This window comes from Talpa occidentalis, unplaced genomic scaffold (genome assembly GCF_014898055.3).
Source record: "Talpa occidentalis isolate TD23 unplaced genomic scaffold, MPIMG_talOcc4v2.1 talOcc4.10, whole genome shotgun sequence".
Taxonomy (NCBI): domain Eukaryota; kingdom Metazoa; phylum Chordata; class Mammalia; order Eulipotyphla; family Talpidae; genus Talpa; species Talpa occidentalis.
In genome coordinates this window covers 36,597,416-36,625,414 of record NW_023600993.1, presented here as the reverse complement: position 1 = coordinate 36,625,414, position 27,999 = coordinate 36,597,416, and the positions used below count along the sequence as shown (strand labels likewise).

General features: G+C 49.0%; 3 protein-coding genes across 5 annotated transcripts in view; 1 reads left to right on the top strand and 2 right to left on the bottom strand.

The window, feature by feature from the left end:
• Positions 1-1,531: 1,531 nt before the first annotated feature.
• PHF7 (PHD finger protein 7) lies at positions 1,532-14,495 on the bottom strand. 3 transcript variants are annotated; one of them, XM_037530334.1, is made up of 10 exons: positions 12,701-12,809; positions 11,517-11,569; positions 11,056-11,147; positions 5,675-5,776; positions 5,189-5,313; positions 4,573-4,732; positions 3,464-3,570; positions 2,851-2,967; positions 2,302-2,426; positions 1,532-2,101 (listed from the first exon to the last, which is right to left on the bottom strand). In XM_037530334.1, the coding sequence occupies exons 1-10, from the start codon at positions 12,742-12,744 to the stop codon at positions 1,875-1,877; spliced, it is 1,152 nt and encodes a 383-aa protein (XP_037386231.1). In that variant the 5' UTR covers positions 12,745-12,809; the 3' UTR covers positions 1,532-1,874. The 3 variants fall into 3 exon arrangements, with proteins under 3 accessions (XP_037386231.1, XP_037386228.1, XP_037386239.1); XM_037530331.2 differs by lacking the exons at positions 11,056-11,147; positions 11,517-11,569 and adding an exon at positions 13,922-14,495; XM_037530342.2 differs by lacking the exons at positions 11,056-11,147; positions 11,517-11,569 and adding an exon at positions 13,896-13,964.
• Positions 14,496-14,859: 364 nt separating this feature from the next.
• Positions 14,860-23,614, top strand: BAP1 (BRCA1 associated protein 1). Its single transcript, XM_037530305.2, has 17 exons — positions 14,860-15,121; positions 15,221-15,250; positions 15,360-15,414; positions 16,160-16,292; positions 16,678-16,797; positions 17,084-17,145; positions 17,226-17,368; positions 17,620-17,698; positions 18,114-18,237; positions 18,532-18,679; positions 19,112-19,296; positions 19,761-19,894; positions 20,424-20,902; positions 21,017-21,177; positions 21,456-21,548; positions 21,661-21,733; positions 21,937-23,614. The coding sequence occupies exons 1-17, from the start codon at positions 15,085-15,087 to the stop codon at positions 22,068-22,070; spliced, it is 2,190 nt and encodes a 729-aa protein (XP_037386202.1). The 5' UTR covers positions 14,860-15,084; the 3' UTR covers positions 22,071-23,614.
• DNAH1 (dynein axonemal heavy chain 1) overlaps positions 23,599-27,999 on the bottom strand; it is a 69,999-nt gene continuing 65,598 nt past the window's right edge. The window contains exons 70-78 of the mRNA XM_037530269.2: positions 27,827-27,958; positions 27,299-27,469; positions 27,043-27,222; positions 26,800-26,976; positions 26,037-26,207; positions 25,746-25,876; positions 25,037-25,388; positions 24,470-24,704; positions 23,599-23,980 (exon numbers count right to left, since the gene is read on the bottom strand). Of these exons, the coding sequence (XP_037386166.1) occupies positions 23,859-23,980; positions 24,470-24,704; positions 25,037-25,388; positions 25,746-25,876; positions 26,037-26,207; positions 26,800-26,976; positions 27,043-27,222; positions 27,299-27,469; positions 27,827-27,958 (1,671 nt within the window). The 3' untranslated portion in view covers positions 23,599-23,858. The remainder of the gene's footprint in view (positions 23,981-24,469; positions 24,705-25,036; positions 25,389-25,745; positions 25,877-26,036; positions 26,208-26,799; positions 26,977-27,042; positions 27,223-27,298; positions 27,470-27,826; positions 27,959-27,999) is intronic.

The window sequence follows — 27,999 nt, the reverse complement described above, 5'->3', positions numbered from 1 at the left end:
ATGGAGAATAAAAATGGGAAGGTTTTAAAGGTGCTAAATCTCTACATAACATAATAGAAAATTAATAATGCCTAAGAATAAGAAATCAAGAAATGGCTAAGTAGAAAGTTTTGTCTTTAGGGAGCAGGCCTGTAGGTAGGAAATCATGAGTCAAGATTTTTTCTTTATAATCCTTTCACTACTTCTTAAGACCTTTTAGTCTATATTACTTTGCCCATGTAATGAAGATATGTATCCGCCTTCCCACATGATTCCCAAATGCCCATTGTATATACCTTGATGTTAAGTCTCCAGGGGTCAGCAACATTCGAAATGAGAATCCTATCCATAGGGTAAATGAGTTATGAGGCTTTTTAATGCCTCCCACCATTAGCCTTTATGACTGTCACCTGTGGCCTTGCACGCACACTTGTAATAATGGACACCTGGGCCCAGAGAGCACAGGACATGCGTATGTATGTAAATGGGGACACCTGTGTGGAGGGGTGCAGGGATACAAGGGCAGCATCACTCTGAGATGGGACTACAAGGACAGAGGGAGGAACAGCCAGAGAAATACAGAGAGAGAAACCTGGTCTGTCCGGATTCAGCATTAAAGGCCTGTAAAAATCTACCAACAGAGGGGCCTGCCTGGTGGTGCAAGGGGTTACGATGCAGCTTATAAAGCTTAACCACAACCACTGGAGTTCAATTCCCGGCCAGGGAGCAACCCGCATGGTGCAGCAGACCCCTCCTGACTCGCCCGCTGCCTCCCTCAGCAATGTACTTCAGTCAGTCCACCTGTTTTGCTCCCCACTCCATCTCTGGTGAATCCTCTCACCGCCCCCGTTCTTTTATGCATAAATAAATAAATCTTAAAAAAAAATCTACCAGTCTCCAAAGTTATCTTTTCATCTGTGAGAACTGACAGTGAACCTACCTGGCCTGGGATTGCAGAAACACCATCTGCCAGCATTAGTGACAATGACTCAGTGAGACCCTGAGAACTAAGTATCTGGCAATGGTCTTGAGGTTCCCACTAACCAGATCCCACAAAATCATTAAAAACAGACAAAATGTGAGGGTCTATTCAATTTCTCCCAAGACCTTCTGCCAGATTCCCATCCTAGCTGCCTTGCCTAAAATGACCTAGCATGGCTCCCTCGCCTAAGATGGAAATGTCCAAGCCACTGGTAGTGAGGGTTTGAGTGGAGAGGTGCTGAAGACTGTGCCGCCTGGACTGAGTGAAGTCCCTCTTGCCTGTTTGAATCCAGGACCCCAAGCCTTGCAAGAGACCTATTCTCAGTCTAGTGTGGATTCTGTTGCTTACTCACCTCTCCGATGAGGACTCTCATGTTTATACGATGGACATTTTTGTCCCCATAAAATTGATTTACCTGCAAAAGAAACACATCTATGCTCTAAGTTTAAAACTGCATATTTAGTTCACTGAGTTTATAGGTTTGAAGAGATTTCCTATTCTCTTACTCTACCATCCAGATTCCTTAGTATGCTAGATAAATTCCAGAGTGAATTTATAAGGAGACACCGGTGGAGAGAAAAACCTTTATTTGCGTATTCACAAATGTGGATGAAGTGAGAGGAAGCATTTGAGAACCAGATTAAGGTGAAATAATCTCAGAGGAAGAAGAGGAGAAAAAGGCCCCTCTTGGGTCAGAGAGAACAGAGGGACTCTCCTAGCCGTAACCACATTCCATTGCCATCTGAACTCTGCTCTGTCCTCACAATCCCCCGGGACTTCTCTTTCCTTGGTTCATAGTCTCCATGCTGGGGCCCTGTCTTTGTCTCACAGTCCCAAAGTGTTCTCTCCCCCTAACCCGATGGAGGAGCACAGCTTCTACCCGATGTATTTGGCAGCAACTACTTGAAAGCTGTTACTTGGATTTTTTGCAGTTCTTAGTAATTTTGACACCCTTGGACAACCAGGAGTGGCCTCTCCTGCCACCAGAGGACTCTGGCTTTTCTAATAAGGAAGATTCTGGCCAATCAGTCCAAGAAGGGCCCGGATTCTCTTCCAGGCCAGTGTCTCTGCAGAAATGCTCCTCGAAGTGGAAGGTACTGCTGCAGCAGGGGCTGTCCCCTGAGTTTTCAGGTGTGTAGTCTGTGATGAAAGAAAAGAAGGGGAGGAAACTCACCCTCAGTCTCTCCCAGTGCAGATTCTTTCTCCCCTCTCTAGCCACTTTCCTTCCAAAACTAAAGACACTAACTAAAGCTGCCATCTGGTGCCATGCCCTCCTCCTTTCCCAGGCAATCACAAGTCCCCATCCCAGATCTTAGACGAGACCATCCCTCCAGTCCCACCTGTGGCTTCAGCAGAAGGTGCACACTCTTCACACTCCCATGTATTACTACTGGGTCTAAGAAAGGAGCAGTTTCTATGGGTTCCGTGAGATCCGCATGTAGCACACAGAATGAGGCACCACCTCCTACAGGAAGAGCCAAGGAAGGGTTGTGGGGACAAATACCTAACATTGCCACTCTCAGGATGTTTACTATAGACCAGGCCTTTCCTCAGGGCTTCCTAGGACTTTTTTTTACTTCCCATTCATTTTACCCACATCAGATATGTGACCGAGTGCTGATCCCAGGACCCCACAGTCAGGTCAACCAGCCGTAAGATGGATTTAGAAAGGAACTGGCCTGTGTCTCTCCACAGGGCACAAAGAGAAGAACTCGGAGACCTGACTTGCATGACTGAGTCCCAGCTGATTAAGAATGGGACTTAGTATTCTTAGTGTTCATCCAGAGGTCTATAGACAAAAGTGAATTTCTTGCTCCTAATAACTGTGGTCGAGGGCTAACTCTAAGATGGCACCGATGAGATCTTTCTAATGAGGAGCCTTTCCCTACCCTTCATCTTCAAAGCTGTCTCTGCCTTGTTCATACAGACAGATGGGGGCATCACAATGCTGGTAACGCTGATACAACTCTGAGAAAGCCCCTGGCTCCAGTTCCCAGGCAGCATCTCTGTAGTGGGAGAAGAAACAGTGAGTAAGGAACACATAATCACTTGGTGAAACCTTTGTCCGCTTGGACAGAACTAGGAGAACTCAAGGCAGCACAGCAAAAAAAGTTAAACTGGCTGTTTGAATACTTTGAACAGGCTTGGCAAGTGGCTGTTCAAAGTAACTGGAATAGCTGAAGTGGTTGAACTAGTTAAAACAGGATGAGTGAACATGGGGGTTCATTAGTTCCACAAGTGAATTCCAAGAACCCAGCCTCCCTGGGGAATTCTGGTTGCCAAAGCACTCTTCAGAAATATGCCTACCCACCACCTCCGCTTATCCCCCCTCCTTTTCTTTTGCTCATTGAAAATCTCTCTCCACCCTGTATATCTCTCTCTTCCCTGCATATCAATGCCTTGGCTGCTACTTCATTCTCTGAACTATCCTTACACTCACCTCCTCTAGAAATCTAGGAACCCCATTCCCTGGCTCAATTCCTGCTTTAGAGTTTCCACTACCTGTCTGGAATATGAATTCCCATTCTTAGCATTTCTTGAGGAAACTCTTCTCGATTGTTACACTGTGGGCATTTGAAGAAATGCTTTGCTGACGTGTGAGCATATTTCTGTAAGAGAATTTGTGTTTGTAAAAATCCTCTTTGATCGATTTTTCACCCCCACCACCCTTATCTCACAAAAAAAGTTGTTACTGAGAGAGCTTGATTGGGGGTTACAGGAAAAGGTGTTTGGGAGGGTTAGGGTAAGGGTTGCAAATCCAGTTCACCTGGGACCAAAAGCTCAAAATAATTCCCTGGAGTGCCTCAGCTGTAATATCCCACTGCAGGGCTGGGCAGTGCTGACCCAGTTGGGATCGGGTACCTGGATATAGGTTTGCCTCCTGCCTTCCCAGGAAGCAGAACTGATTTTGAGGCTAGTTGACTCACTCTAGCACAAACTCATTTGCTCTACCCATCTGAGGATTTTACTCAGTTTAAATCTTAACAGGAATGAGGTCATACAGGTCAAGGAAGACCAGAGACTGGGCTGACTTTTCTCCGACTGCCTGGAATGAGCCCTGCATACAGGCCTCTAGCAAGTAGCTCGGAGTAGAGATTGTATCTTCCCAGGGTATTCTGAATCAGGGCAACTGTGGAAGGTCTTGCTAACTGAAAAATAAAGACTCAAAAATACTTAGGCAAAGAGTTTATTAGATAATCAAAGTAAGTATTCGAACCCAAGAGACAATCCAGCAGATTATTACTCTGAGAACTATTCTTAATAAGTGTAAGTTTGAATTTAGTTTATATAGCCAAAAACAGTGAGTCATTAACACCAAGAAAGTAACTCTTCTCAGTAGGAGTGGTTTCTGGCTCTAAATTGTCCCAATCCAAATATGCTGATGCTAAAGGCAAGACAGGATCCAATCTCCTCCCCTCTAGAATACCCTGCAGAGATGCAAAGGCTGGGTGCCCATTGGAAAGACTGACTTATGTCTTCAGGCAGTAGATTTTTGCATACAGGACTGATGGAACCTATGAAGATGGCTATTTTTCTGAACAGATCTGGGGGAAGGGTCTCCAGAACATTGTACTTTATGTTCACAGTGCTCAGGGCAGAACAAGTCCTACCTGTATGCACTTGCGGTGGTAGATAGTTTGACTACAACACGGGCTCCGGATGTTTTCAACACTTGCTTTGGATAAGGCTTCACAACACAAGACACAGCTTTCTTCCCCTACACTCCCCCGCTGGATATCCTGTGTTGGTCGATGTTTTCCACAAAATGATCTGTGGCAGAGTAAACAGACTAGGTTTCTGCTTTGTCCATGATACAATTTTCCAGCTGCCTGGCCTAGGAAAAGCAGAGAACTAACCATCCAGGCTGGTGTCCAGTGAGCCTCCACGCTCATGGGAAGGAGCAGGAGCAGGGTGAAGAATAGTCAGGTGCCTCCTAACAGCTGCTCTCCCACTGGGCAAAGCTCCTAGGACTGTCTCAGTTCCTGAAAGCCCACTTAGTTCTGAGCAGCTGTCTTAAGAACCTCAGCTGTTTGTAATTTAAGAAGATGGGAAGCAAGAGTAACCCCTGTGAAATCTTCAAGTTAAGATACTGTTTTTCATTATTGAATGGAGAAACAGAATCACTGGTGAATAAAAAGAGGCCCTAGAGAACCGGACTCTGATTTCATTAGTGGCTAAATACTAAATTGCAAAAGGACGGCCCAATTTTTTCCCTTCATCACTCACTTGTACTCTCCAAAAAATTGTGAAAGGCAACCCCTTTCTTGGCCACAAGGCAGATGGAAGTTTCTGAGGCACTGATCCTTCTGGCAGTTGATGGCAGCTCCCTTCTTCTTGCACACAAAGCAGATCTGCAAATGAGATCCCAGATAGGGCTTAGGGTCCCAGGAAAGACAAACATTCCATGGCACTTCATTTTATGGAATGGAAACTCTGTGAAGCAAGAGCAATTTCATCTCCTCAGTTGACCTGAAAATCCTGGGCACCCTGAAGCTTAGCCTCAAGGAGCACTGGATTCTTTTTTTCTTCGAATGTTGCTCCTTTTCCTCACTTAGGATACTACACCCCAGAGAAAGATAGAACTTAGAGAAGCAGTTGGGAAATCTAAGAATCCTTTGACTTTTAAACTAGCAGTTAGCTAGGAAAACAACAAAGCAGGGGAAAGGCCTGAGAAGATATCTATCCCGAGGCTCCCATTTCAGGGGTTCTAACCTTTCTAGAAGCCCGGACCGCCTCCTTTTTGATGTCTTCAGGCAGAAACCCATGGAAACCTCTGTTGGACTGTCCTCTTTGAGGCAGCTTGCTGGATAGGATCTGGGGAGGGAGCCAGCAAAACCAGGATGTCAACAGTGATGATCAGTGAGACCGTGTAGTGGGGTGAGGAGGACTGACAAGAAAGCAAAGAAAGTTAAATGGAATATCCATGCATACAGGGCAATGTACTTAACAATGACTTACATAGCATTAAATACATGTTGGGTACTCAAGTTTTTTTCAAATATTAACTCATTTAATCTTTGTAACAACTTTAGGAAGTACTTGCATCACCCCGTTATAGGACAGATTTTGTGACTTGCTCAAGAACACAGAATTCCAAAACCTGGACTCTCCTCACCTCTGCACTAAACTGTCTCTCATTTAGTGAGGACTGCTAGCGTGTGCAAGCACCTTGAGAAAACACTGTGTAATGACTAATTTCAGATTTACCAGAATCCTATAATACATATGCCACTGAGATCCATCTTATAGAGGTCACTGAGACATAGCATGGTGAAGGACACAGTTAGTGTCTGTAGGGGCAGGAATGGGCCAGTGCACAGGTTTTCTATGATCCCATGCAGACTGGGTAAAGGAGGAGAGAGTCCTGGAGCCCTCAGTGGGTTTTGCAGGCTTTTATTGGGATTTATCAGGTACATGGCAGACAGGGGTGCTGGGGTGCTGGGAGGCCTGCCAGCCTCCCAGCAAGTCCACTCTGGGCTCTCCGGTCTTCTCTCACGTTCATCTCTCCTTTTCTCGCTTTGCTTCTCACTTGGCTTCTCCTCGGCTTCTTTCTTGGCTTCTCCTCGCGTGTCCGTGACGCCGCCCTTAAAAGCGCAGTCTTAGCCCAGGTGAATCTCACCTACATATGCCCACACCCTACTCCAGGTGCCTGCCATCAGGCATGCATTCAGGACCACAGGGTTCCGTCATCTATCCTAATGGCGGGAGGGCAGAAAAGCCTGATACTTTTTACCTTACCCTACAGTGTCACAACGCAAGGAGGCAGCAAAGCAGTTCTGTTCCCATTCAGGCCCACAGAACTGATGCCTTATCCCTCCCACTATAATGCCCTTCAGGTTAAAATACTCTTCTCAGAACACTGTAGGAAGGAAAGCAGGGTTTTAAATTCTGAGGGGGGAGGGGAGGAATTGAACTTTTATTTAAAAACATACTTTCAAGAGCCTTTATTTCTGTAAAGCCCCCAAAGCAGAGTCTAACATGAGAAATAAAAGACAAAGAAACTAAACTGTTACAAACATGTGTGCACATACATTAGAAGAACGTCAGCACTGCAGCCCCACCCCAAAAATCTTCTAAAAATATTGGAGAAGGGGCCTCCCTGGTGGCACAAGGGGTTAAGTCTCAGCACTATGCCGCTTTCCCCAGCAGGGGAGCTGACTGACCCTCATGGTACAGCTGACCTCTCCAGTCTTGCTTGCTACTCCCCTCAGTAGATCTGCCTGTTCTGTTCCCCACTCGGTCTCTGGTGAATCCTCTCACCTCCCCCACCTCTGGCTTACACCCCAGCATAAATAAATATACATAAATATTTTTGCATAAATAAATAAAATAAATCTTTTAAAAAATATTGGAGAGGGTGCTAGACTTCCTTCAGTAATTACATGTAGTGTGTAATGGAGGTTCAGCTAATTTCAACATTATAGAAAAGGTGACTCTACAAGGTTAGATGATTGAGGATACCTGGATTATAGCTGTATGTTCCCAGTTAGGCTTAACACATATGTACATTAAAACCAACCACTATTTCAATTTTAGTAATATTAGTGATTTCTATTTTACTTAAACTTTTAAGCATTATCCTTTTTTTTTTTTTTTTTTTGTGGCACCCTCGCCGGTGGCCGGGGAATGAACCGGCACTGCAGAGGCTGCGAGCAGCCTCGCAGCCCAGCACTCAACCGCTGTGCCACCAGGGGAGGCCCGCATTATCCATGTTTTCTATAGTGAACATGTATTAGTACTATAAGAGGAAAGTTCAATAGTGAAAAATTAGAAGAATCTAAGTGTCTTTTAATAAATGTTTGTTTTAATACTTTTTTGGCACATCCATACAATAGAATACCAATTAGTCATTAAAATGGAAAAGCTAGATCAATGTGTTCAATTTGGAAAGAGCTCAATAAGTACACAAGTTAAAAAAAACCCAAAATACAAAACATTGTGCATAGTATGTTTATTTTTATGTTGAAAATGTGTATGCTTGTAATTGCATCAAAACTAACCAAGACCTCACAGGAATTACAAGAGACGAAAATCATAGACCAGTTTTTCTCACGAGCATAGATGTGAAAATAAAGCTAAACATTAGTAAATTATATAAAAAGGCTAATACATCAAGACCAGGCAGGATTTATACACTAGCTGTTCCTAGCTAGTTTAACATTAAGAATTCAATTGATGTAATAAACCATTTAACAAAATAAAGAATAACAGTCATCTCAACAGACGCAGAGAGAGTATTTGACAAAATTCAACACATATTCATGATTCCCTCAGCAAACTAGAAATAAAAGGGAATTTCTTCAATTTGACAAAAAGCATCTACGAAAAACCTACAGCTGACCTTATATTTTAATGGTAAAAAACTGGATGCTTTCATATGAGGTGGGGAACAAGATAATTTTTTATTAAAAAAAATTAAACAACTAAACTAGCATGAATTTAACAAGACTTCAGGATACAAAATCAATGTACAAAAATAAAATGCACTTCTATGTACCAGTAACATCTGGAAAATTTAAAAATACCACTTATGATAGCATAAAAATTGCAAAATATTTAGGAAGAAATGTAACAAAAGATATGTATGGCTTCTTCACTAAAAAAAAAAAAAAAAAAAAAAAAGCTGAGATACATTTTAAAAGATCCAAAATAAATGAATGAGAAAATACATCACATCCATGGTCTGGCAGATTCAATGATGTTTGTCAATTCTTCCCAAGTTGATTTGTGAATTTAATGCAATCCTAATCCCAACAGTCTTTTTTTTTTAAGAAAAACTGACAAGCTAAATATAAATTTTAATTTTAAAAAAGTCCAAAAACAAGCTTGGAAAAGATTGTAGAGCTTAGAACACGTAATTGCAAGAGTCTATAAAACCACCAAAATCAAGACAGAGTTACATTGGTATAAAGATAAAACATAGATCAGTAACATAATATAGATCATCCACATAATATAGATCATCCAGATCCACAGATATATGGTCAATTGATTTTTGACAAAGGCACTGAGATAATTCAATGCGTAAGCAAAGATTTCTTGGGACACATAAAAAAGTACCAACCATAAAAGAAAAAAAATGGGGCCTCCCCGATGGCACAGCGGTTGAGTGCTGGGTTGTGAGGCAGCCCGCAGCCTCTGCAGCACCAGTTCGATCCCCGGCTGCTGGGCGAGGGTCCCACATGGCATGCTGTTGCCCACTGCTCCCCTCAGCAGTGTACTTCAACAGTCTGCCTGTTCTGCTCCCAGCTCTGGCTCTGGTGAATTCTCTCACCCTCCCACGCTTCTGACTGCACCCAGTGCTTGTATGAATAAATGAATAAATCTTTAAAAAACAAAAAACATGGGCCTCCCCGGTGGCGCAGCGGTTGAAAGCTGGGTTGCGAAGCTGCCTGCAGCCTCTGCAGCCGGTTCGATCCCCGGCTGCTCCCCGGCCACCGGAGGCGGGTCCCACATGGTGAGCAGACCTCTCCTGCCGCCCGCTGCTCCCCTCAGCAGTGTACTTCGGTCCTTCTGCCTGCTCTGCTCCCCGCTCTGGCTCTGGTGAATTCTCTCACCCTCCCGCGCTTCTGACTGTACCCAGTGCATGTATAAACAAAACAAACAAACAAACAAATAAATAAATAAAACATGCCTCTATAAAAAAAAAAAAAGGTTAAGCAACATACTGGGAGAAAATAGTCGCAGTACACATATCTGAAGATGGATTCGTACCCAGGATATATAAAGAACTCTTAAACTTAGTAAATCAAAAACAAATTTTTAAATGGACAAAATATTTGTGCAGACAAATCAAAAAAGAAAATATGAATGGCTAGTAAGCACATAAAAAGTTCAACATTTTTAGTCAGAAGAAAAATGCAAATTAGAATCACAAGATATACACCTAGGAGAATGGCTAAAATTAAAAGGACTGAAAATATCAACTTGGTAAGAATATCTGCAGTTGGGACTCTCATAAATTGCTATGGGAGTGTAAACTGGTACAAGCATTTGGAAGTGATTTGGCAACTTCACATAAAGTTGAATATAATTAGCTTACAATTGTCAAGCATTTGCCCAAGAGAAGCGAAAACACAAGGTCATCAAAAAATTTATAAAGGAATGTTCACAGCAGCTTTATTCAGATCAACCCCCAAATGGAGACAATTTAAATGCCCATCAACAGATGAACAGATAAGCAAATTATAATGTAATCACAAAACAAAATACTACTAAGGAATAAAAAGGTACAAGCTAGGGACCTCCCTGGTGGCACGGGGTTAAAGACACAGCGCTGTCAGGCTATCTCCAGCCACTGCAGCACAACTCCGATACTGGCCTGCCAGGAAGCTAGCCCACATGGCACAGGTACCTCGCCTGTCTTGCCTGCTGCTCCCCTCTACAGTGCATTTCAGTGGATCTGCCTGTTCTGCTTCCCACTCTGTCTCTGGTGAATCTTCTCGACCCCCACAACTCTGGCTTACACTCCAGTTCTTGTATGCATAAATAAATAAAGCTTTTTTTTTTTTTTTTTAAAGCACAAGGTACAGATGAAACAGGAATGAATCTTCAAAACATTGCTTTGAGAGAGAGAGGCCAGGCACAAAAGAGTGCAAACTTATGATTCTGTTTAAATGAAGTATAAGAACTGGCAAAGTAAACTATCAGAACAGTAATTATTTATGTATGCGGAGATTAACTTGAAGAGAGGAGGGAAATTTCTGGGGTCATGGAAATACTACCTATTTTGACGAGGGTGGTGTTTTACATGGGCTATATTAAAACTCACCAAACTATAAACTTAAAACAGGTGCATTTTGAGGTATGCAAATTATACCTAATTAAAAAAGAAATTGGGAAAAAATAACTGGAAGTTTTCTGGGGAGAGGGACAAGGATTGGGAATACTGTTTTGGCAATACACTTTTTATCATACATACTTAATAGTCAGGATTTTATACCAGACACATATAATATTTGGAAAAAGTCAGATTTTAAAAGAAAAAAGTTATCTAGAAAAGCAAGACTATGGATCTGATGTTGGATGCAAAACCAGAACAAATTATGTAGAAAAATGATAGCACATTCTAAGCAAAGGGGGCTTATACTCACAAGACAGAAATAATGCACGCTGAGATTGTCTTTCTGAAGAAATTCCCCTAATTTTTCGGGATCTCCAGGTTCTCGAAGACATAGCCGGCACACTGGTAGAGAGAACGTTTAGAATTCATTTTGGGAACCTGTCTAAGTGTAAGGAATAGAGTTTGAGAAGAAAGTCATTTGACAAGGAGAGTGGTTGCTATAAAATGTTATTTGACATCAATTAGGCTTTTATATAATTCTGGTCACATTTGAAGGAGTTGGCTGCAACTGCTCACTTCATGTATTTTTGTTTCAAGAGGCTTTGTTTCTTGAGCTTTGGATGTGACATCTAAAAATGGTGAGTCCTGAGTTCTTTGGCATCTTAAGAAAATCTGAGAAGGAAGTAGGGTTGTCATATTTGCTGGCCTACAAAGGTGACCTCTGCTGAGGTAGGGAAGCAGTGGTCAAACAGAACCTCCAGTCTTTCTTACCAGGCCCTGAAGATGGCTTCCTCTGGATTACCCTTCTAGTCTTGGCAGGTTTTCTATACAAAAGGAAGAGATACAATGTGGTCTTTTAGAATTCTGTCCACACCTCTTCAAACATTTCCCTCAAAATGCCATCTAAGGGTTTCACAAAGGGGCAAAAGGTCTAATGGCTAAGGGGAGCAGTGGGCGAGACAGGAGAGGTCTGCTTTGCCATGTGGGATTCTTGCTGGCCAGCCGGGATCAAACCCACGCTGCAGAGGCTGCGGACAGCTTCACAGTGTGGCATTCAACCGCCTGTGCCACCAGGAAGGCCCCTTTTTTTCTTTTCTTTTTTTTTTTTTAAGATTTCTTTATTTATTTATACAAGCACTGGGTATAGTCAGAAGCGCGGGAGGGTGAGAGGATTCACCAGAACCAGAGCGGGGAACAGAACAGGCAGACTGACGAAATACACTGCTGAGGGAAGCAGCGGGCGCTGCAGGAGAGATCTGTCGCACCATGTGGGACCCTCACTGGTGGCCAGGGATCGAACCGGCGCTGCAGAGGCTGCGGGCAGCTTCACAGCCCAATGCTCAACCGCTGCACCACCAGGGGAAGCCCTCTTTTTTCTTTTTTTAAATAAAACACACCCACTGAATTATCTGAATTATGAGACCATAACCATCTGTTTCCAGTGCCTGTATTGCCAGGGTTGACTGCATGAATGCAAGATCAAACTCATCTTTTACTATTTCTTCTACCACCTACTCTGAACTCGGGTGGTATCCCATTCATAAAACATAATAAAATGACACTAAAGTTAAGAATTTCCTACGACTAGGCCACCTACATGTTATATGTACTAGCTCAATGGATCTATAGACTGCTCTAAAAATTGGATGCTGCTATTGTACATGTTTTCCAGATGATGAAACTAAGGCATCAAAAACATGAAGCAACCCATCCCAAGACATACAGGTAGCAAATGTTAAGAGCCAGGATATAAACCTAGGCAGTAGGGCACCAGAGTTAACAGTTTCTAATTGTCCCCAGGGACAGGTTACCAGGCATCCAGGGAACCACTGGTGTGTGCTTCCCAACTACCCAATCTGAGGCTCCAAGACGATGCAAAGGGGGCAAAAAGTACAGTATTTGTATAGCCATAGATTGACGATTTCTCCCAAACTCCCTCATGTCACCTACTCTACCTCAATCTTTGACGTTTCTTCTTTTTTTCTTTTATAGTCTTCATTCGCTTCTGCCTCTCTTATCTTGAATTCTTCTATATTAACGTGAGGATAATGCAGGCTCTTCCAGCTACAAATATAAACAGGATTTTTTAATTTAATTTTTTAAATTAATTTAATTTTTAAATTTAATTTAAATTCAGCAATTTAATTCTCCATTTGTTTATCAAGTTCCACAGGATGAAATCAATAGTGTATCTCACCTCCCAAGCCAATAAAAGGGGACCCACCCAGTATCTAAGCTAGTAATAGCTCACAATTATGAAATTGCATTATGAACTGTTCCAGGTATTTCACATATGTTGACACTTAAACACCCTATGTGGTAGGTACCATTATTATCTCCATTTTCAAGATGAGGAGACTGAGGCACTGACAGATCACAGATGCATTTGCCCAAGGTCAGAGCTACTGCTAACACAAGAAGTACAAGAACTTGGAGCCAATGCTTGAATTGGTTAAACAGTTGTTTTCCTTGTGCCCACTAAAAGTGGCACTCAGGGAAAAGGCTCCTTTTGACCCCAAGTATCAGTTCCATAGTCTTATCCAGTAAAAGCTAGATAAGGTGACACTTTTGCACGAACAAAAAATTTTTTTAAATGACTCCTATATATTAAAAAAAGGAGTCTGTGGAATTTTGGCTGCCCAAAGTATGGATTTGCTTTCATGAGATAAAATTGACAAATCATCCCGTATGCTCCTGTCACTGCCAAATTCACTAGGCTCAGATGGCCACTGAGGTCCCGCCTGCTCCCACCTTTGTCTAGCTCTGAGCCAAGTGTAAAATGCCCAAAAGGGAAGAAGACACCCTGCCACTCCTCCCCCATCTGTGTCAGCAGACTACAAATTTACAGTTTTCACTGGCTGGGGGAAATCTCAGGGGACAAAAGAAATGAAATCTATTCCTACGCAGGAAGGCCTATGTCTAATCAGGGAAGAGGACAGCTTTTTTTAGGCGGGGGCTGAATGAATCAGGATACACACTCCCCGGGGGGCGGGGGGGGGCGGGCACAGCTGGAGCGGGCATCTTCGGGGACTGCCCACTAACAGGCATGAACACACTATTCTGATAACAACCTGCTGGGAAAATTCTGCCTGAACTGCCCTTCCTTTGTGTGTGCGCCATCTCCTCTTCTAACCCATAAGCTACACTTACAGGAAAAACATGTGATGGCTTCTTACTCAATAAAAGCACTTGGACAGGCTGGAAGAGAAGGGCGTGCACTGGGGGATCCCCTTAAGCTGACCACTGAGCGGTTCGCAGTTGGGGAAACCCCCCGCATCTAGCAAACCCTCGTTGCTTCAGTTCTTTGCATCGCTGGACCAAGTCGTTCCAGGAGTGGGGTTCTGTGCTCCCTGGGAGTGCCACAGCCTTCAAAGCATTTGAGGAGGAACGTGCAGCGAGCGGCTCTGTCCGAGGTTTCCTAGCCGAGCGGGTGCTCCCTTGAACGGTCACCAGCTTGCTTCACTGGATAAGTGCTGGGTAAATGCTTGTCGAAGAAATTAAAAATAAATAAGGTTGTTCGGCCCGCCGCCGCAAGAATAAAGAATGATTTATTTGGAAAATACGTGTCGGTGTGGCCACTACGGTCCCCTGGAGGTAACAGCCGGCGGAGGGGCTCAAGGAGCATCCCGCAGATGCCAGACCAGGCTCATGTCGGGCCCGCCGGGCGGCTGGTGCCGAGCGGGGCCGGAGGTCGCTTCGCCGCTCTCTCCTCACGGTAGCGCAACGGCCGCAGCTCCCAGCCGGGGCCGCCCGCCCAGCTGTCGCCGAAGGCGCCGCTGTCCCGGGGCTTTATTCGTTGTCACTAGCCGTGGTAGCTACCTCACGGGCGGCCGCCCCGCGCGGTGACTTGCGCCGGCGAAGGGGATGAGCGCGCAAACGGGGGCCGGGTCACGCGGATGGCGACCCAGGGAGGCGGCGGCCCCGGGAACCACGGCTGACGCTGGCCGTTGGCAGAGGGGGGGCCCGCTAACGGCCACGCGCTAACGGTCGCGCGCCCACCCCGCACCCTCCCTAGACTCGCCCCTCTAGCCCCGCCCCTTCCGCTTGCGCCGCCGGGCCAACACCCCTCTAGCCCCGCCCCTCCACCTAGCTCCGCCCCTTGCGCGGCGCGTCGGCTTCTGGGATCGAACCTGCGGAAGACGAGCCCAGCGGCTGGGCGGAGACTGTCGCTCTAGAGTGACGTGTACTGTCGGCGCGGGAGGGTGACGTGACGGGGCCCGTTGTCTGTGTGCTGGGCTGAGGGGCCGAGGGGTCCCGGGGGTGGCAGGGGCTCCCGGCGGGGGGCGGCGGTGGGTCGGGAGGGCCTGGACATGGCGCTGAGGGGCCGCCCCGCGGGAAGATGAATAAGGGCTGGCTGGAGCTGGAGAGCGATCCTGGTGAGGAGGTAGCCGGGCGGGGCGGGGGCTTGGGGAGGCCGGGTGGTCCCGGAACCCTCTTGCCTGACCACCACCCACTTCCTTTGTCACCCCACACAGGCCTCTTTACCCTCCTGGTGGAAGATTTCGGTAAGAAACTCTCCTACCCGTAGGACCCCGATTATGGGGGCCCACTCCTGCACCGTAGGTCCACGTCCAGGTGCTGCCCTTCCCGACTTCTTTCCTTCCCTGATCGCAGGTGTCAAAGGGGTGCAGGTGGAGGAGATCTATGACCTTCAGAGCAAATGCCAAGGGTGAGTGGCTTGTCTTCATTCAGGACTGCCCCTTACACTCCGAAGGTTGGAAAGGACCCAGGGAAGAGTGGCCGTCAAGGGAGGTGGTGTCGGGCACGCCACGTTGTAACACCTCAGAAAGCATCCTTTCTCCTTGGGTGCACACCCAATGAAGCTGATATTTTTTGTTTTTCCCCAGTCTTTCAGCACTTCCCTTTATGTGGTAACTGCCCCAATACTAATCCTAACTATCCTTTGGAGTACAGTTCAGCTGCCATTTCTGGTCTTGAAACTGAAACCAGGCCCCTTCTCCTGCCTGCTACAATGATTATACCTAGAAGTCTGCTTTTGTTTCCCAGGAAAAAGGGATTGATAAAAGTGTTCCTTTGCTTCCTGACTGCCCTGGGGCCCAGGTATTGGGGTCCACAAGTGGGAACTAGTGTTTTATTCATTTTTATTCTCACATTACCTTCTAATCCTACCCTATCCTGGGGCTAGTGGTTTCAGTTTTTCTTCTCTTATCCCAGAACTATAGATATCGTGAAAACACTGAGTGGACTCTTGGAGCACCACAGCCAGAAGCTGATGTTTGACTCTGCCTGTGGCGGGCTTCTGGGGTGTGAGGGCTCAGGGCCACTTTGAGCAGTGTTTGAAAGAAGCCAGGGCACAAGCTGGGATCATGAGAAGGGCTCAAGGAATAAAAGAAAGAGGACATAACTGCCTTTCCCCACTTGATTGGTCTAGCTATGCCATTTACTTTCCCCAGACCTGTGTATGGATTCATCTTCCTATTCAAATGGATCGAAGAGCGCCGCTCCCGTCGCAAGGTCTCTACCTTGGTGGATGATACATCTGTGATTGATGACGATATTGTGAATAACATGTTCTTTGCCCACCAGGTCTGTGGACTCTGTTCTGTCTGGATGGTGGGGTTGCTGTTGTCTTTGCTTTGGGAAGTGGAAGTAGGGGAAGGCAGGAGGAAATAAACAGATACCAAGGATGGTGGTTATAGAAGTCCCTTGGTAAAAGGAACTGAGCTCTTATTCATTAATAAAGGGGGATATCTTTAGACCAGGATGGTGTTTGAGTCGACTGACCATGTCCCTAGGCCCACCTGTGTGGGTCCATGACTTATTTAGCTGAGTGAAAAAATGCTGGCCAGAGATGAGGGGAATTGACCAGGGTTGGTCTAGATATGACTGTTCTCTTTAGGTCCCCATCCTTGATAAGTATGGGCTTGCAGTGAGGGATGCAGCATATGGGTGACTGTTCTTGGTTTCACAGTTGATACCGAACTCTTGTGCCACTCACGCCCTGCTAAGCGTGCTCCTGAACTGTAGCAATGTGGACCTGGGACCCACTCTGAGCCGCATGAAGGACTTCACCAAAGGTTTCAGCCCTGAGGTAAGCAGTGCCTTAGTCCTGGCTCAGCAGGTTGGGCAGACCTGACCCTCAGGGCCATTGGTAATGCTACTACATGATGTTTGGCATTTTTACCTTTTTAAAAGATCATTTACATTATCTTTGAGGACTGTAGGTTCTCTTCTACCCTCAGTAACCTTTCAAGATAATTCATCTGTGCTTCTTCAGGTTCCTGGTATGCCCCCAAGTCTGCCCTCCTGAACTTTGCATTCTACCCTGAGCCTACCTGAGAAGTTGTTCTGATATAGCCTTATTTTCTTTTCTCCAGAGCAAAGGATATGCGATTGGCAACGCACCAGAGTTGGCAAAGGCACATAATAGTCATGCTAGGTATGTGGGGGCTGTGGGAGCTACTAGGGGTAGAGGTGAGGGAGTGTCTCATTCTGGGCACTGACTGTGTCCTTCACTAGACCTGAGCCACGCCACCTCCCCGAGAAGCAGAACGGCCTCAGTGCAGTGCGGACCATGGAGGCGTTCCATTTTGTCAGCTATGTGCCTATTACTGGCCGGCTCTTTGAACTGGATGGACTGAAGGTCTACCCCATTGACCATGGTATGCATTCTGAGTCAATGTTCTGTTAGGAATCGAAGCTTATCTCCTAGGGGACTGGGGCTCAGGGTCCTGAGGTGCTTGCGACCCAGTGGAAGGGCGGGTGGGTGTTAAGGACATCTGGCTCAGGCCAGATAGCCCCTTGCACTGCATTGCCTAACTCAACTCCTTGACTCACCCGCTCTCCATCCTCCTACCCACTCTGGCCTGCCTAAATTCCTGTCTGCTGACTTCTCGTCTTGCTCGTCCCTTAGGGCCCTGGGGGGAGGATGAGGAGTGGACAGACAAGGCCCGTCGGGTCATCATGGAGCGTATTGGCCTTGCCACTGCAGGGTAAGAGCCCCGTTTCTGCCCTGTCGTCTGGAGCTGTGCCCCGATTGGGAGGGACACAGAGGGACAGATGTCACAGAGAGGCCAGATGACTTGTGGAAGGTCACATGTGAAACTGGCAAGATCAGGCTTAGATTTTGGGCTCCCACTTCCTGCCCTCTTTCCCTACCCAGGCTGCTTGTGGCCTGCTTCAGGATAGGCCTGGGAAGGGCAAGCCTTGGTGGAGTCCATACACTTCAGTGGAAGGCACCAGCTCAGGTGTCTGCTGTGCATGGTCAGCTGTTGCCTACCTGCTAGGGTAGGGACCTGTATGTGTGGCTGCAGGTATGACTTTAGGGAGCCCTGCCAAGATATCTGCCTCACCCTGATGGTGGGGCCGGGTCAGGAGCTGCTCTCACAGCTGGGGCTGTGACTGCAGGGAGCCCTACCATGACATCCGCTTCAACCTGATGGCGGTGGTACCTGACCGCAGGATCAAGTATGAAGCCAGGCTGCACGTGCTGAAAGTGAACCGTCAAACGGTATTGGAGGCCCTGCAGCAGGTAGGTGCCCCTTCTGCCTGACCCCTGCCCAGCCATCCTCTCTTTCCTCCCCACTGGGGCATCTATCCCTGATTTCCAGATCACACTATTATAGATCTGAGCTTTAACCACTTCTTTCCTTTGCCCCCTTTGTCAGAAAGGTGAGGCTTGGGGTAGGGAGGGAGGATAATTTCTAAAAGGAGGTTGGGGTTTGCCTGTTACATTTCTCTGAGTGTATAGAGCCAAGATCCTTAGCTGTCCAAATAGAGGCTAGGATATGTCTTCACTCCTCTGAGCCTTGGACTTTGTTTTCAGCTAATTAGGGTAACACAGCCAGAACTGATTCAGACACACAAGTCTCAAGAGCCACAGCTGCCTGAAGAATCTAAACCAGCCAGTGGCAAGTCACCCCTGGCACTGGAGGCAAACAGGGCCCCAGTGGCCTCTGAGGCCACCCACACAGGTACTGGGGATCTTGGGGCCTTTTAGTCACTCATAGCTTGACCTGGGTGGCTCAAGCAAAGCAACTGTTTTCTGTAGAGACGCTTGGGTGGTGGTTCAGGGACTCCCAGGATCATGGAGGGAGAGCATTGCTTCCTAAAGAGGAGCACCTGTCAAGGGTTGCCAATACCACAGACTCCGAAGTCGCCTCTATAATGTGTTTGCCTCTTCTGGGTCTCTCTAGAGGTCTTTTTCTTTCTGTTCTTCTGTCCTGCTGTGGGTCCATGACTTAAGAGAGCTGTGGATTCCCATCCCACCAGCTGGCTCTACTATTCTTCTGTGGGAAGTGAGGGAGAGCAGTGCAATGCCACAGGAGTCAGGAGACAGTGGGCTGGGGACAGCTTTTGTTACGAATCTAACTGAAGGTACTGCCTTTGCGCCTTGTCCTTCTCAGATGGCGTGGAGGAGGTGTCTGGTTCATGCTCACAAGCCCCGACCCACAGCCCTCCCAGCAAACCCAAGCTGGTGGTGAAACCTCCAGGGAGCAGTCTCAATGGGGTCCCCCCCACCCCTACTCCCATTGTTCAGCGGCTACCAGCCTTTTTGGACAATCACAATTATGCCAAGTCCCCCATGCAGGTAAGCTGGAGGTGCCCTTGCAGGATTCCCTCCAGAATTCTCTCTAGAGGCTATAATTGGCAGTTTCCTCAGGTGTTTTGTTGGTATTTGCCTTCTACATGAACCTACATGGCAGGATTCCTCTGATACTCAGAAACCCCTACAAAGGCAGAGGCTTACAAAGGCAGTGAGAGCTCCTGACTTAAATCCAGTCATGTGACTGTGGGGTTAAATGTTTGGGATATGTTCCTTGCTATAGCTCTTTGGATTGGGTTCTGCTGGCAAAGTAAAGGCCACTCTTGCTCTGAGAAGCCATGAGGGCAGGCAGCAGCCTCCCAGGGGGCCAAGAGAGCACTCTGGAGATTCTGGAGGGGTTCAGTGGCCTCAGCCTGGAGAGCCATTTTGACTTTGTCTCCAGCTGTGTGTGCTATGACCAGTGTGGGCTGAGTGGCCTCTTCTCACGGCTGCCCTGGGTCCTGCTCTAGGAGGAGGAAGACCTGGCAGCAGGTGTGGGCCGCAGCCGAGTTCCAGTTCGCCCACCGCAGCAGTACACAGATGATGAGGATGATTACGAGGATGATGAGGATGATGACATGCAGAACACCAACTCAGCCATCAGGTCAGCCCCATCTTTGTAAGGCTGGAGGCTCTGAGTGCTGTGGATATTCTAGCCCGTGTCTGATAATTCTGAGCACCTGCTGAGTTCGGGACTCTGGGGGAGGATGGCATGAAGAGGCTGACTCCAGGCCCAGGAAAATCTTGTAGGACTCGGGGGAGCCTGAACACTTAAGACTAGACATCAAGGCATATCCTGTTGGGTAATGGCCTTCTTGCTGGGCCTTGAAGGATTGTATGAAACAGGGATGAAGGAGATGGAATGGGAGTGGGGAGCTAGTTTTACTGGATGATAAAATGTTTGCAAAAGGCCAAAAATGAGGCAGCTGAAACAGAGCTGCCCTTTTGAGGACACCTGGTTATGGCTCTTACTCCTTAGGGTGCCAGGGCTTTGCATAGCAGGTTCAGGATACTTCCACCAAGTATGAGAAGCTGCTGGGTCAGTCCTTGGAGGACTGCTAGGGTCCCATGGTCAGTGTATGTTGAAGTAAACTGGCCTGTTCCCTTAGCTCACCTCTCCTTGGGCCCCACAGGTACAAGCGAAAGGGGCCGGGGAAGCCGGGGCCATTGAGTGGCTCTGGGGAAGGGCAGCTGTCGGTGCTGCAACCCAATACCATCAATGTCTTGGCCGAGAAGCTCAAGGAATCCCAGAAAGACCTTTCAATCCCTCTTTCCATCAAGACAAGCAGCGGGGCTGGGAGTCCAGCTGTGGCAGTGCCCACGCACTCGCAGCCCTCCCCAACCCCCAGCAATGAGAGCACAGATACAGCCTCTGAGATCGGCAGTGCTTTCAACTCACCACTGCGCTCACCCATCCGCTCTGCCAATCCAACACGGCCCTCCAGTCCTGTCACCTCCCACATCTCCAAGGTGCTTTTTGGAGAGGATGACAGCCTGCTGCGTGTTGACTGCATCCGCTACAATCGTGCTGTACGTGACCTGGGTCCTGTCATCAGCACAGGCCTGCTGCACTTGGCTGAGGATGGTGTGCTGAGTCCCCTGGCACTGACAGGTGGGCCCTGGGTTAGCTCACTGACTACTTGATACACTGAGGAGGGAGGAGGGAGGAGGGAGGTATCCACGCGAGCTGCCCTCTGATGGGTCTTCTTATACCCTCTCTTCCCAGAGGGTGGGAAGGGTTCCTCACCCTCTATCAGACCGAGCCAAGGCACCCAGGGGTCTGGCAGCCCAGAGGAGAAGGAGGTGGTAGAAGCTGTGGACGGCAGAGAGAAGACTGGGCTGGTCAGGCCTGGTGAGCCCTTAAGTGGGGAGAAGTATTCGCCCAAGGTGAGCCCCTTTGTGGCTTTCTCTTCCAGTCCTGGCCGAGGGCAGGGCTTGGGGCACAGGTGCTGGGTTCTTGATTAGAATTTTTATGTGAAACGTTGATAGCTGGAGCCAGGCACTAGGAAGCCTGTCTGGGTTGGGTCCTGGCAGGGACACTAGCAGGCTCCATGGACTTTAGCGCTCATCCTTGCCTCTGCCTGCCTCCTGGTAATGACCCTTTGACTCTGGCCTGTCTCCCTTCCTTCCCTCCCCACACTGGATGCAATGCTGGGTTTTGGCAGGAGCTGCTGGCACTACTGAAGTGTGTGGAGGCTGAGATTGCAAACTATGAGGCCTGTCTGAAGGAAGAAGTAGAGAAGAGAAAGAAGTTCAAGGTGGGTCATCTCTCTGGCTGCCTGATCTGTCTTCCCAGAGGTAACCTCTCAGGTCAGCTGGGTGGCTGCTCTGGGGAGATGGCTGCAGTATTCTCACCTTTCTTGCTCACAGATTGACGACCAGAGAAGGACCCACAACTATGATGAGTTCATTTGCACCTTCATCTCCATGCTGGCTCAGGAAGGTGAGGGGACTCACTGCTGCATCTTACCTGCCGAGCCCTGTGAGGCCATGTTCCTCAGGTCTCCCCTCCATGAGGCCTTTCCTGGGGCTTTAGCAGATGGGCACAGGGAGGATTGGGAGGGCTTCAGTTCCTGGCCTGAGACCATTTGAACGGTGGCTCCTAGGCATCCAGCCACTTGTTCAAGGGCCTCTGCCTCCCTGCAGGCATGCTGGCCAACCTGGTGGAGCAGAACATCTCAGTGCGGCGGCGCCAAGGGGTCAGTATTGGCCGACTCCACAAGCAGCGGAAGCCTGACCGGCGGAAACGCTCACGCCCCTACAAGGCCAAGCGCCAATGAGGACTACTAGCCCTGAGACTCTGCAGCCTGCTCTTGCCGCATGGCCCTCACTAGGGCCCCTTCCCTACCCTGTATCCCTTTTTCCCAGTATTACTGAATAGTTCCAGCCAGAGGGCCCAGACCCTGGGAAGGTGCCCCAGGGCCTGGCAGGACTGGTCAGCCCCATAGTGCTCAGGAAACAGCAGCTGGACCTGGGGCACAACGAGGTGCTGCAGCTTTCTCCGCAGCCGGCTGTGGAGTGGCAGGACCTGACCTTTCTGCCTGGGCAGCAGAATATATATTTTACCTACAGAGACATCTATTTTTCTGGGCTCTAACCCATCTTGCCACCACTGTGTTGACATAGCTGGCTTCCTGACTCTGCATTATCTCCTAACAGTTGTCATTCTGGTGGGCCCAGGTCCCTGCATCATGCCAAGGTCACGACTGCAGGGCCACAAGGGAAGGGTCTGAGTGGGCATGGACCCTGCTGCACTAGCCCCAGCCGCCAGTCATCCCTGTTGTGAGGAAGCCAGATCTACTCTTCATTCCTCCTGGGCGAGCTCCAAACTCAGGGACCTGACTGCTGGGCTAGATTGGGAGTGGGGTGCCCCAGCATGGGTGGGATGAACAGCTGCTAGGTTCCCATGGCCTGAGCAGAGGGAAGTGTTTGAGCTGTCTGGTGGTGGCCTATAAACACCCCGACTCCAGCCGGGCTTGTCAAGACTGCTCTCTGCGGCTCTTTGCCTTCAGTGTTGTGGCCCGGGCACTGGGCCTGCCTTGGGCTCCTGAGCTCTATCCCTGGAGCTGAGACTCAGAGGAGCTTCTGCCCAACCCCTCAGTATTACTATATCTCCCTCTCCTTGGGAATAGCAGAGACAGGGCTGTTTGCAGGAAGCTGGTACTACTCAGCTCTCCCTGCAATGCCAGCTTCCTCAGCCTTTGCAAGGCACTCAGGGTGGCACAGCAGGACCAAGACAACCAGTTGGAGTCCCCATGTTCCCAGAGGAGGATGCCATTCCCAGAGGGGAATGGGCTCAGCACTGCCTCTGGAGCTTGGGCCCCAAACATAGCCCCATGACCTCTGCCAGATGGCTTTGAAGGTGATCCAAGCAGGCCCCTTAATCTGTACATAGTGATGGGGGGGAGGGGAGGCCTGCACTGGCAGGTATGGCAGCTGCCTGTCTGCACTGAGCACAGCCTGACCCCTCTAGCCCCTGTAAATATTGGATCAATGAATGAATAAAATTCTCCTAAAAAATGAACCCTCCTGTGGTTGCTGACCTTAGTTTAGGCTACGCTATGATGAGTGATTACCTAACTGGACTCCTGAGCCTGTAACCAGAGAGTTGAGAAGTATGCCCACAGCCTTGTGGGGCAGGGAATTGTGAGACCTTAGGCCTGGGGTTTTGGATCTGAGCTGAGAGGTTTCAGTGGGCTGTGGAACTTGAAGAGTTGTGAGTAACGTGCATTTGGGACAAGAGAACATACCAGATCACTGAAACATTGAGCCCCTGATGGCACTCTGGGTTGAAGAGGCAGAGCTGCCTCTAGACCTGCTGGTACATTGTCGCTGGGGGGCTTTGGGACTTTGGTGGTCCCACCTCTTGTTACATTTGGGCAGGTCCAGCAGGTCAGAGCTGCCACTTCTCCACTCTTCCCCTAGCTAAATACATTCTCTGCTGAGGCTGCTACATTCTCAGGTCTTTCCTTGGTCGTGAGTCCTACAGAGCAGGCTTGATGTAAGCAGCTAAGGCTTATCTGGATTGCTTAGAACACTCAACTTTAATGCCCCCAGCCCATCTGAGTCTAGTAGTCCAGGGCACAGATAAGAGCCACACCACGCTTTATCCAGTGTCTCTGGGGCAGCTTGGTGGGGATCTCCACAGCAATGATGTAGTTGGTGGAATGGCCTGTGGTTGATAGTGTTCCTGGAATAGACAAGAAAAAGAGGGTTAAGTTGGCTGCCATAGTGAGCCAGGGGCAGGGTAAAGGCAATGGACTCAGCAGACAGGATTGGGAATAAGGAGGGACCCTGACCTAAGAGGAAGATTGCTTAGTGAGTGGGTGTGGAGACAGGAATGGGAGAGCTGTTGGACCAAGCTCTGGCCTATCTGCCTCTCCCCCTGTCTCAAGTTACCTCCTCTGAACCTCCACTGGAGGCTGGGACTGCTAGTTCCCAAGATGGGTCTGCTGAGGGAGGTAGGCTCACGGGCAACTCCTCACAGACTCTGAAATCAGCCCCTGGGCATTACCCTGCTTGCTGTTGGCCCAGCTCTATCCTGACCCCAGTGGTCTCAGGAGTGCTGACTGACCTATCAGCCTCCTATTCGGCTAATCTGGGTCAGTTTAACTGCCCTGGGCTGGCTTAGTCCCTGGCCCCTAACTGTCGTATAGGCATCCCACCCTGGGCCCCATACCAGCTCGGGTCAGAGTCTTATAGATGGGGCAGAGGTAGAAGTTCTGATCCTGGATCTTGCGGTTGGGTACTGGCAGGAGCCAGATAACAGCCATCTCTGTGTATAACTCCTTGGGCCGAGACTCAGCCAACTGGAAGGTCACAGAGTCCCAGCGGGCACCTTCCAGGAACAGTCCATGGATGTAGCATCCTTCCTTGGGCCTTGTCTTCAGCTCTGACACTGACTGGCCCATCACCTGTGGTAGACACACAGGTAAACCACACACTAACACCCAGAATCTGGGTCAAGAGGCCCACAAACTTCCTTCTGAGAACTCTGTCACCTTATCACTCAACTGCCATTTTTGCTAGTAGCCTACAGTTCGGGCCCTGCCCCTCACCCTCCCCCTTCCCACCCCTAGGATTTTGCCAGGACTCATGGCCTCTTCTGGTCTCAGTTTTCCTGGACCTTCTCCAGTGTCCTGGCTCTCCCTGCTCCCAAACCCCTACTCAGGGGTGCCATGATTGCCAGCCAGCTGTGGCCTTGGTGCCCCTCCTGCCTAGACCTTACCCCAACCTGTCACCTGACCTGGAAATTGAAGGAGATGGTATCAATAGAGATGACAGACTTTCGAGCAAAGTTCTGCAGGGTGCCTGTCAGGAAAGCCTGGGGGAAGAAGAAGCCACTAATCCAAAAGACAGCAGGGATGCCCCCTTGGATCCAGCTCTGCAGGAAGTCCAGGCGCTGCAGCAGGTCCATGACCCATGAGGACAGTGGCTTGAGTGATGGGTAGGCCTTGACCTTCCAGAGTTCAGGCACAGTATTGTTGTAGAGGCTGGTAGCCATCAGCTCCAGCTGTGAGGACATCACTACCAGCCCCTTGAGTGCCTTCATCAGGTCTCGTAGTGTCTGTGAGATGACCTGCAGCAGCCGGTTGTACCTATGGAACCAGTGGCAAGGAAGCAGGTAGTGGCCAGGGTTGTATGGCAGGATCTATACTCCCCAGTTGTAAGCCATAGACAGACAAACAATGGTAGAACTTAGGGGATAAGAGCATAGGGCTGGGTCGGCAGTTGAGTTAGCAATCCCAGGTATGGCCCTTAGCAAATGTGTGACTTAATCGATTTTGAGCCTTGATTTACTCGTCTGTAAAATGGGAATAATAAATGTGGCTGACTTAGAGGATGACTTTATAGCACTTGGCATGGTACCTGGCCCACAGTAGCTCTTACAGTCATTTCCCTATAGTGAACAGTGGCCTGCTGACTTGGGGCTGGGGTGGCTGGTGGGAGATTACCGAATGACCTCCTGTACTAGCACCGTGTTCATTGACTCCTCATACAACACAGGGTACTTGGTCATCACCAGCTTCAAGTTGATGGACTCAGGCATCTGGAGCAGAATGTTTTGTGCCACTTTCTCTACTATCTGTGGGAGCAAAGGGACATTGGAGGTCAGGGCCAAATTCCCTTATCCCTTGCAGGACTCCATATACAGAGTTCCTTCCCAAAGGGAAGTAGGCAAAGTGGTGGGTGGGACATAGGCCCTTCCCAAATTTTGGGGCTCCTTTGCCCCTGCTGCCACCCACCTCCTCCCGGCTCTGGCCACCAACAGAGGATGATTTGGGTTGCAGCTGAATGATGGCACCAAGCAGGGCATAGGTCTCATTCTGGGCAAAGGTGATGTTGGCGTTATCATGCAGGCCGAAGATCTCAGGCATGTCATTGAGTGGCAGAGTCTTGATGTAGGAGAGGTAGCTCTGGAGGGATAGGAGGGCCACAACTGAAGCCCCTGCTTTGCTCTACTGCCAGCCTTCTGGGTGGCCCTCCAATTGGGCATATCTCCCAATCTTTACCCCCAGGGTGTTGTCACCTTTCAACATTTCCCTGTTCTTGGGATCCCGTGACCTCTGAGGTGCTATGTGAATGGCCTTCACTTCCCTTCCAGGCCCCTTCTCATGGCCAGCAAGCTCCCTGTTCTTTCATTCAATTGCTCTTACTTGCAAGCTCCCTACACCTTGGACTGCCCAACCAAGCCCCTGACATCTTAGCCAAAGCATCACTTCCTCGGGGAAATGATCATTTCCCCTGACTGTGTGGTCAGAGTCAGGTATCCCCTCAGAGGCACTGCCCCACCTCACTGAGTAGTTAACACTTGGGTAGCGACTAAGAGGTTGGAGTTCACCTCTGCCCACAGAGCCTGAGCACCAGGGCACAGGGTTGGGTCTGCCTCCCACACTGTGGCTATCTTTGTGGGAAGGATCCATCATGAGAAGGAGCTACCAGAGGGTAGGGCCGTGTCTCCTTTCACCACACAGCCCAGAGCCACAGCCTGACAAGGGGTGTGCTCACATTGAGGTCATGGGTGGGTTGGATCTGGTGGTAAAAGCCTGAGGCGCTATAGGAGTGTTCAGGAAAGAGCACCGCAGGGCAGTAGAAGTCCTCTAGGATGTTCATGACACAGCGGCGGTCCCAGTCATCTGTGACACGGCCCCCATAGTTGATCTCCCCGGCTGTGTACTTGAGGACCTATGGGTGGATGGGTAAGAGCTCCCACAAGCACCTGGCCCCCACCCCTACTTATCCCTGGCCCACCTTGTAGGGAATATCATCATATTCATCCAGGAACATCTTGAGCTGGCTGATGCAGATGCGCAGGTCCCCGTCTGTGAACTCATAAGGGATATTGAAGCCCAGGGGTCCAAACTTACGGCGCTCAAGTGCATTCCCATGGAACAGGCACAGAGAAAACAGCAGAGACTTGAACTCCATCACCTGCGTGGGGAGAGGAAGGGAGTGAAGGGCAAGGGCAGGGGCAAGTAGGGAAGAGCAGGTGCCAACTGGGCCTCACCTTGTGACACGAATTTAAGAAGTCATCGCTGAGGCTGCTGTAAGACTTGAGGAGGTTGGCCTTGACACCGCGTGGTGGCTCAATGGTCATCTTGGAGCCATTCTGCAGGATGGACACTGGGAACTTGTTGCTGGGCAGGCTGGTGAGCCACAGGCGGAAGTCACGATGTACCTGGTGGCCATGCTCCATGTGAGCATCAAAACTCGTACCAGGTGGTCACCCCAAAACCAGGCTCTCTGGGCACCCTCAACCTGGCGTGGGCCAGGCCAGGCTTCATGGACCGAATATGGACTTTAGCAAGTGCCAGGGTCACAGATCTTTGCTGGGTAGCTTTGGGTAAGGGAATCACCACTGGTAATGTAACTTGGGAGCTACTGAGATTAGCCTAGTCAACGCGCATCACATGTCTGTTACTGAGCTGCGCGCTGGCTGGATGTTTTACAGAATCTCATTTAGCCCCATCAGTGCTAGATGGACATGTCAAGACCCTCTTCAGCAGTAGAGGCGTGTGTGGGCAGGGCAATGCACCTTGTCTGGATTGATGTGCTCAATGAGACGCTCAAGGGCTGGCATCCAGCTTGGTGCCAGGTGGCAGTTCTGGAAGAAGACCCACTTTCCCCTCTCTATGGAGTTACGCATCATGGCTTCTGCCCGAGGACCCTGTGGTGATAGAAGCAAGCTAAGCGAAGGGAACTAGCTGG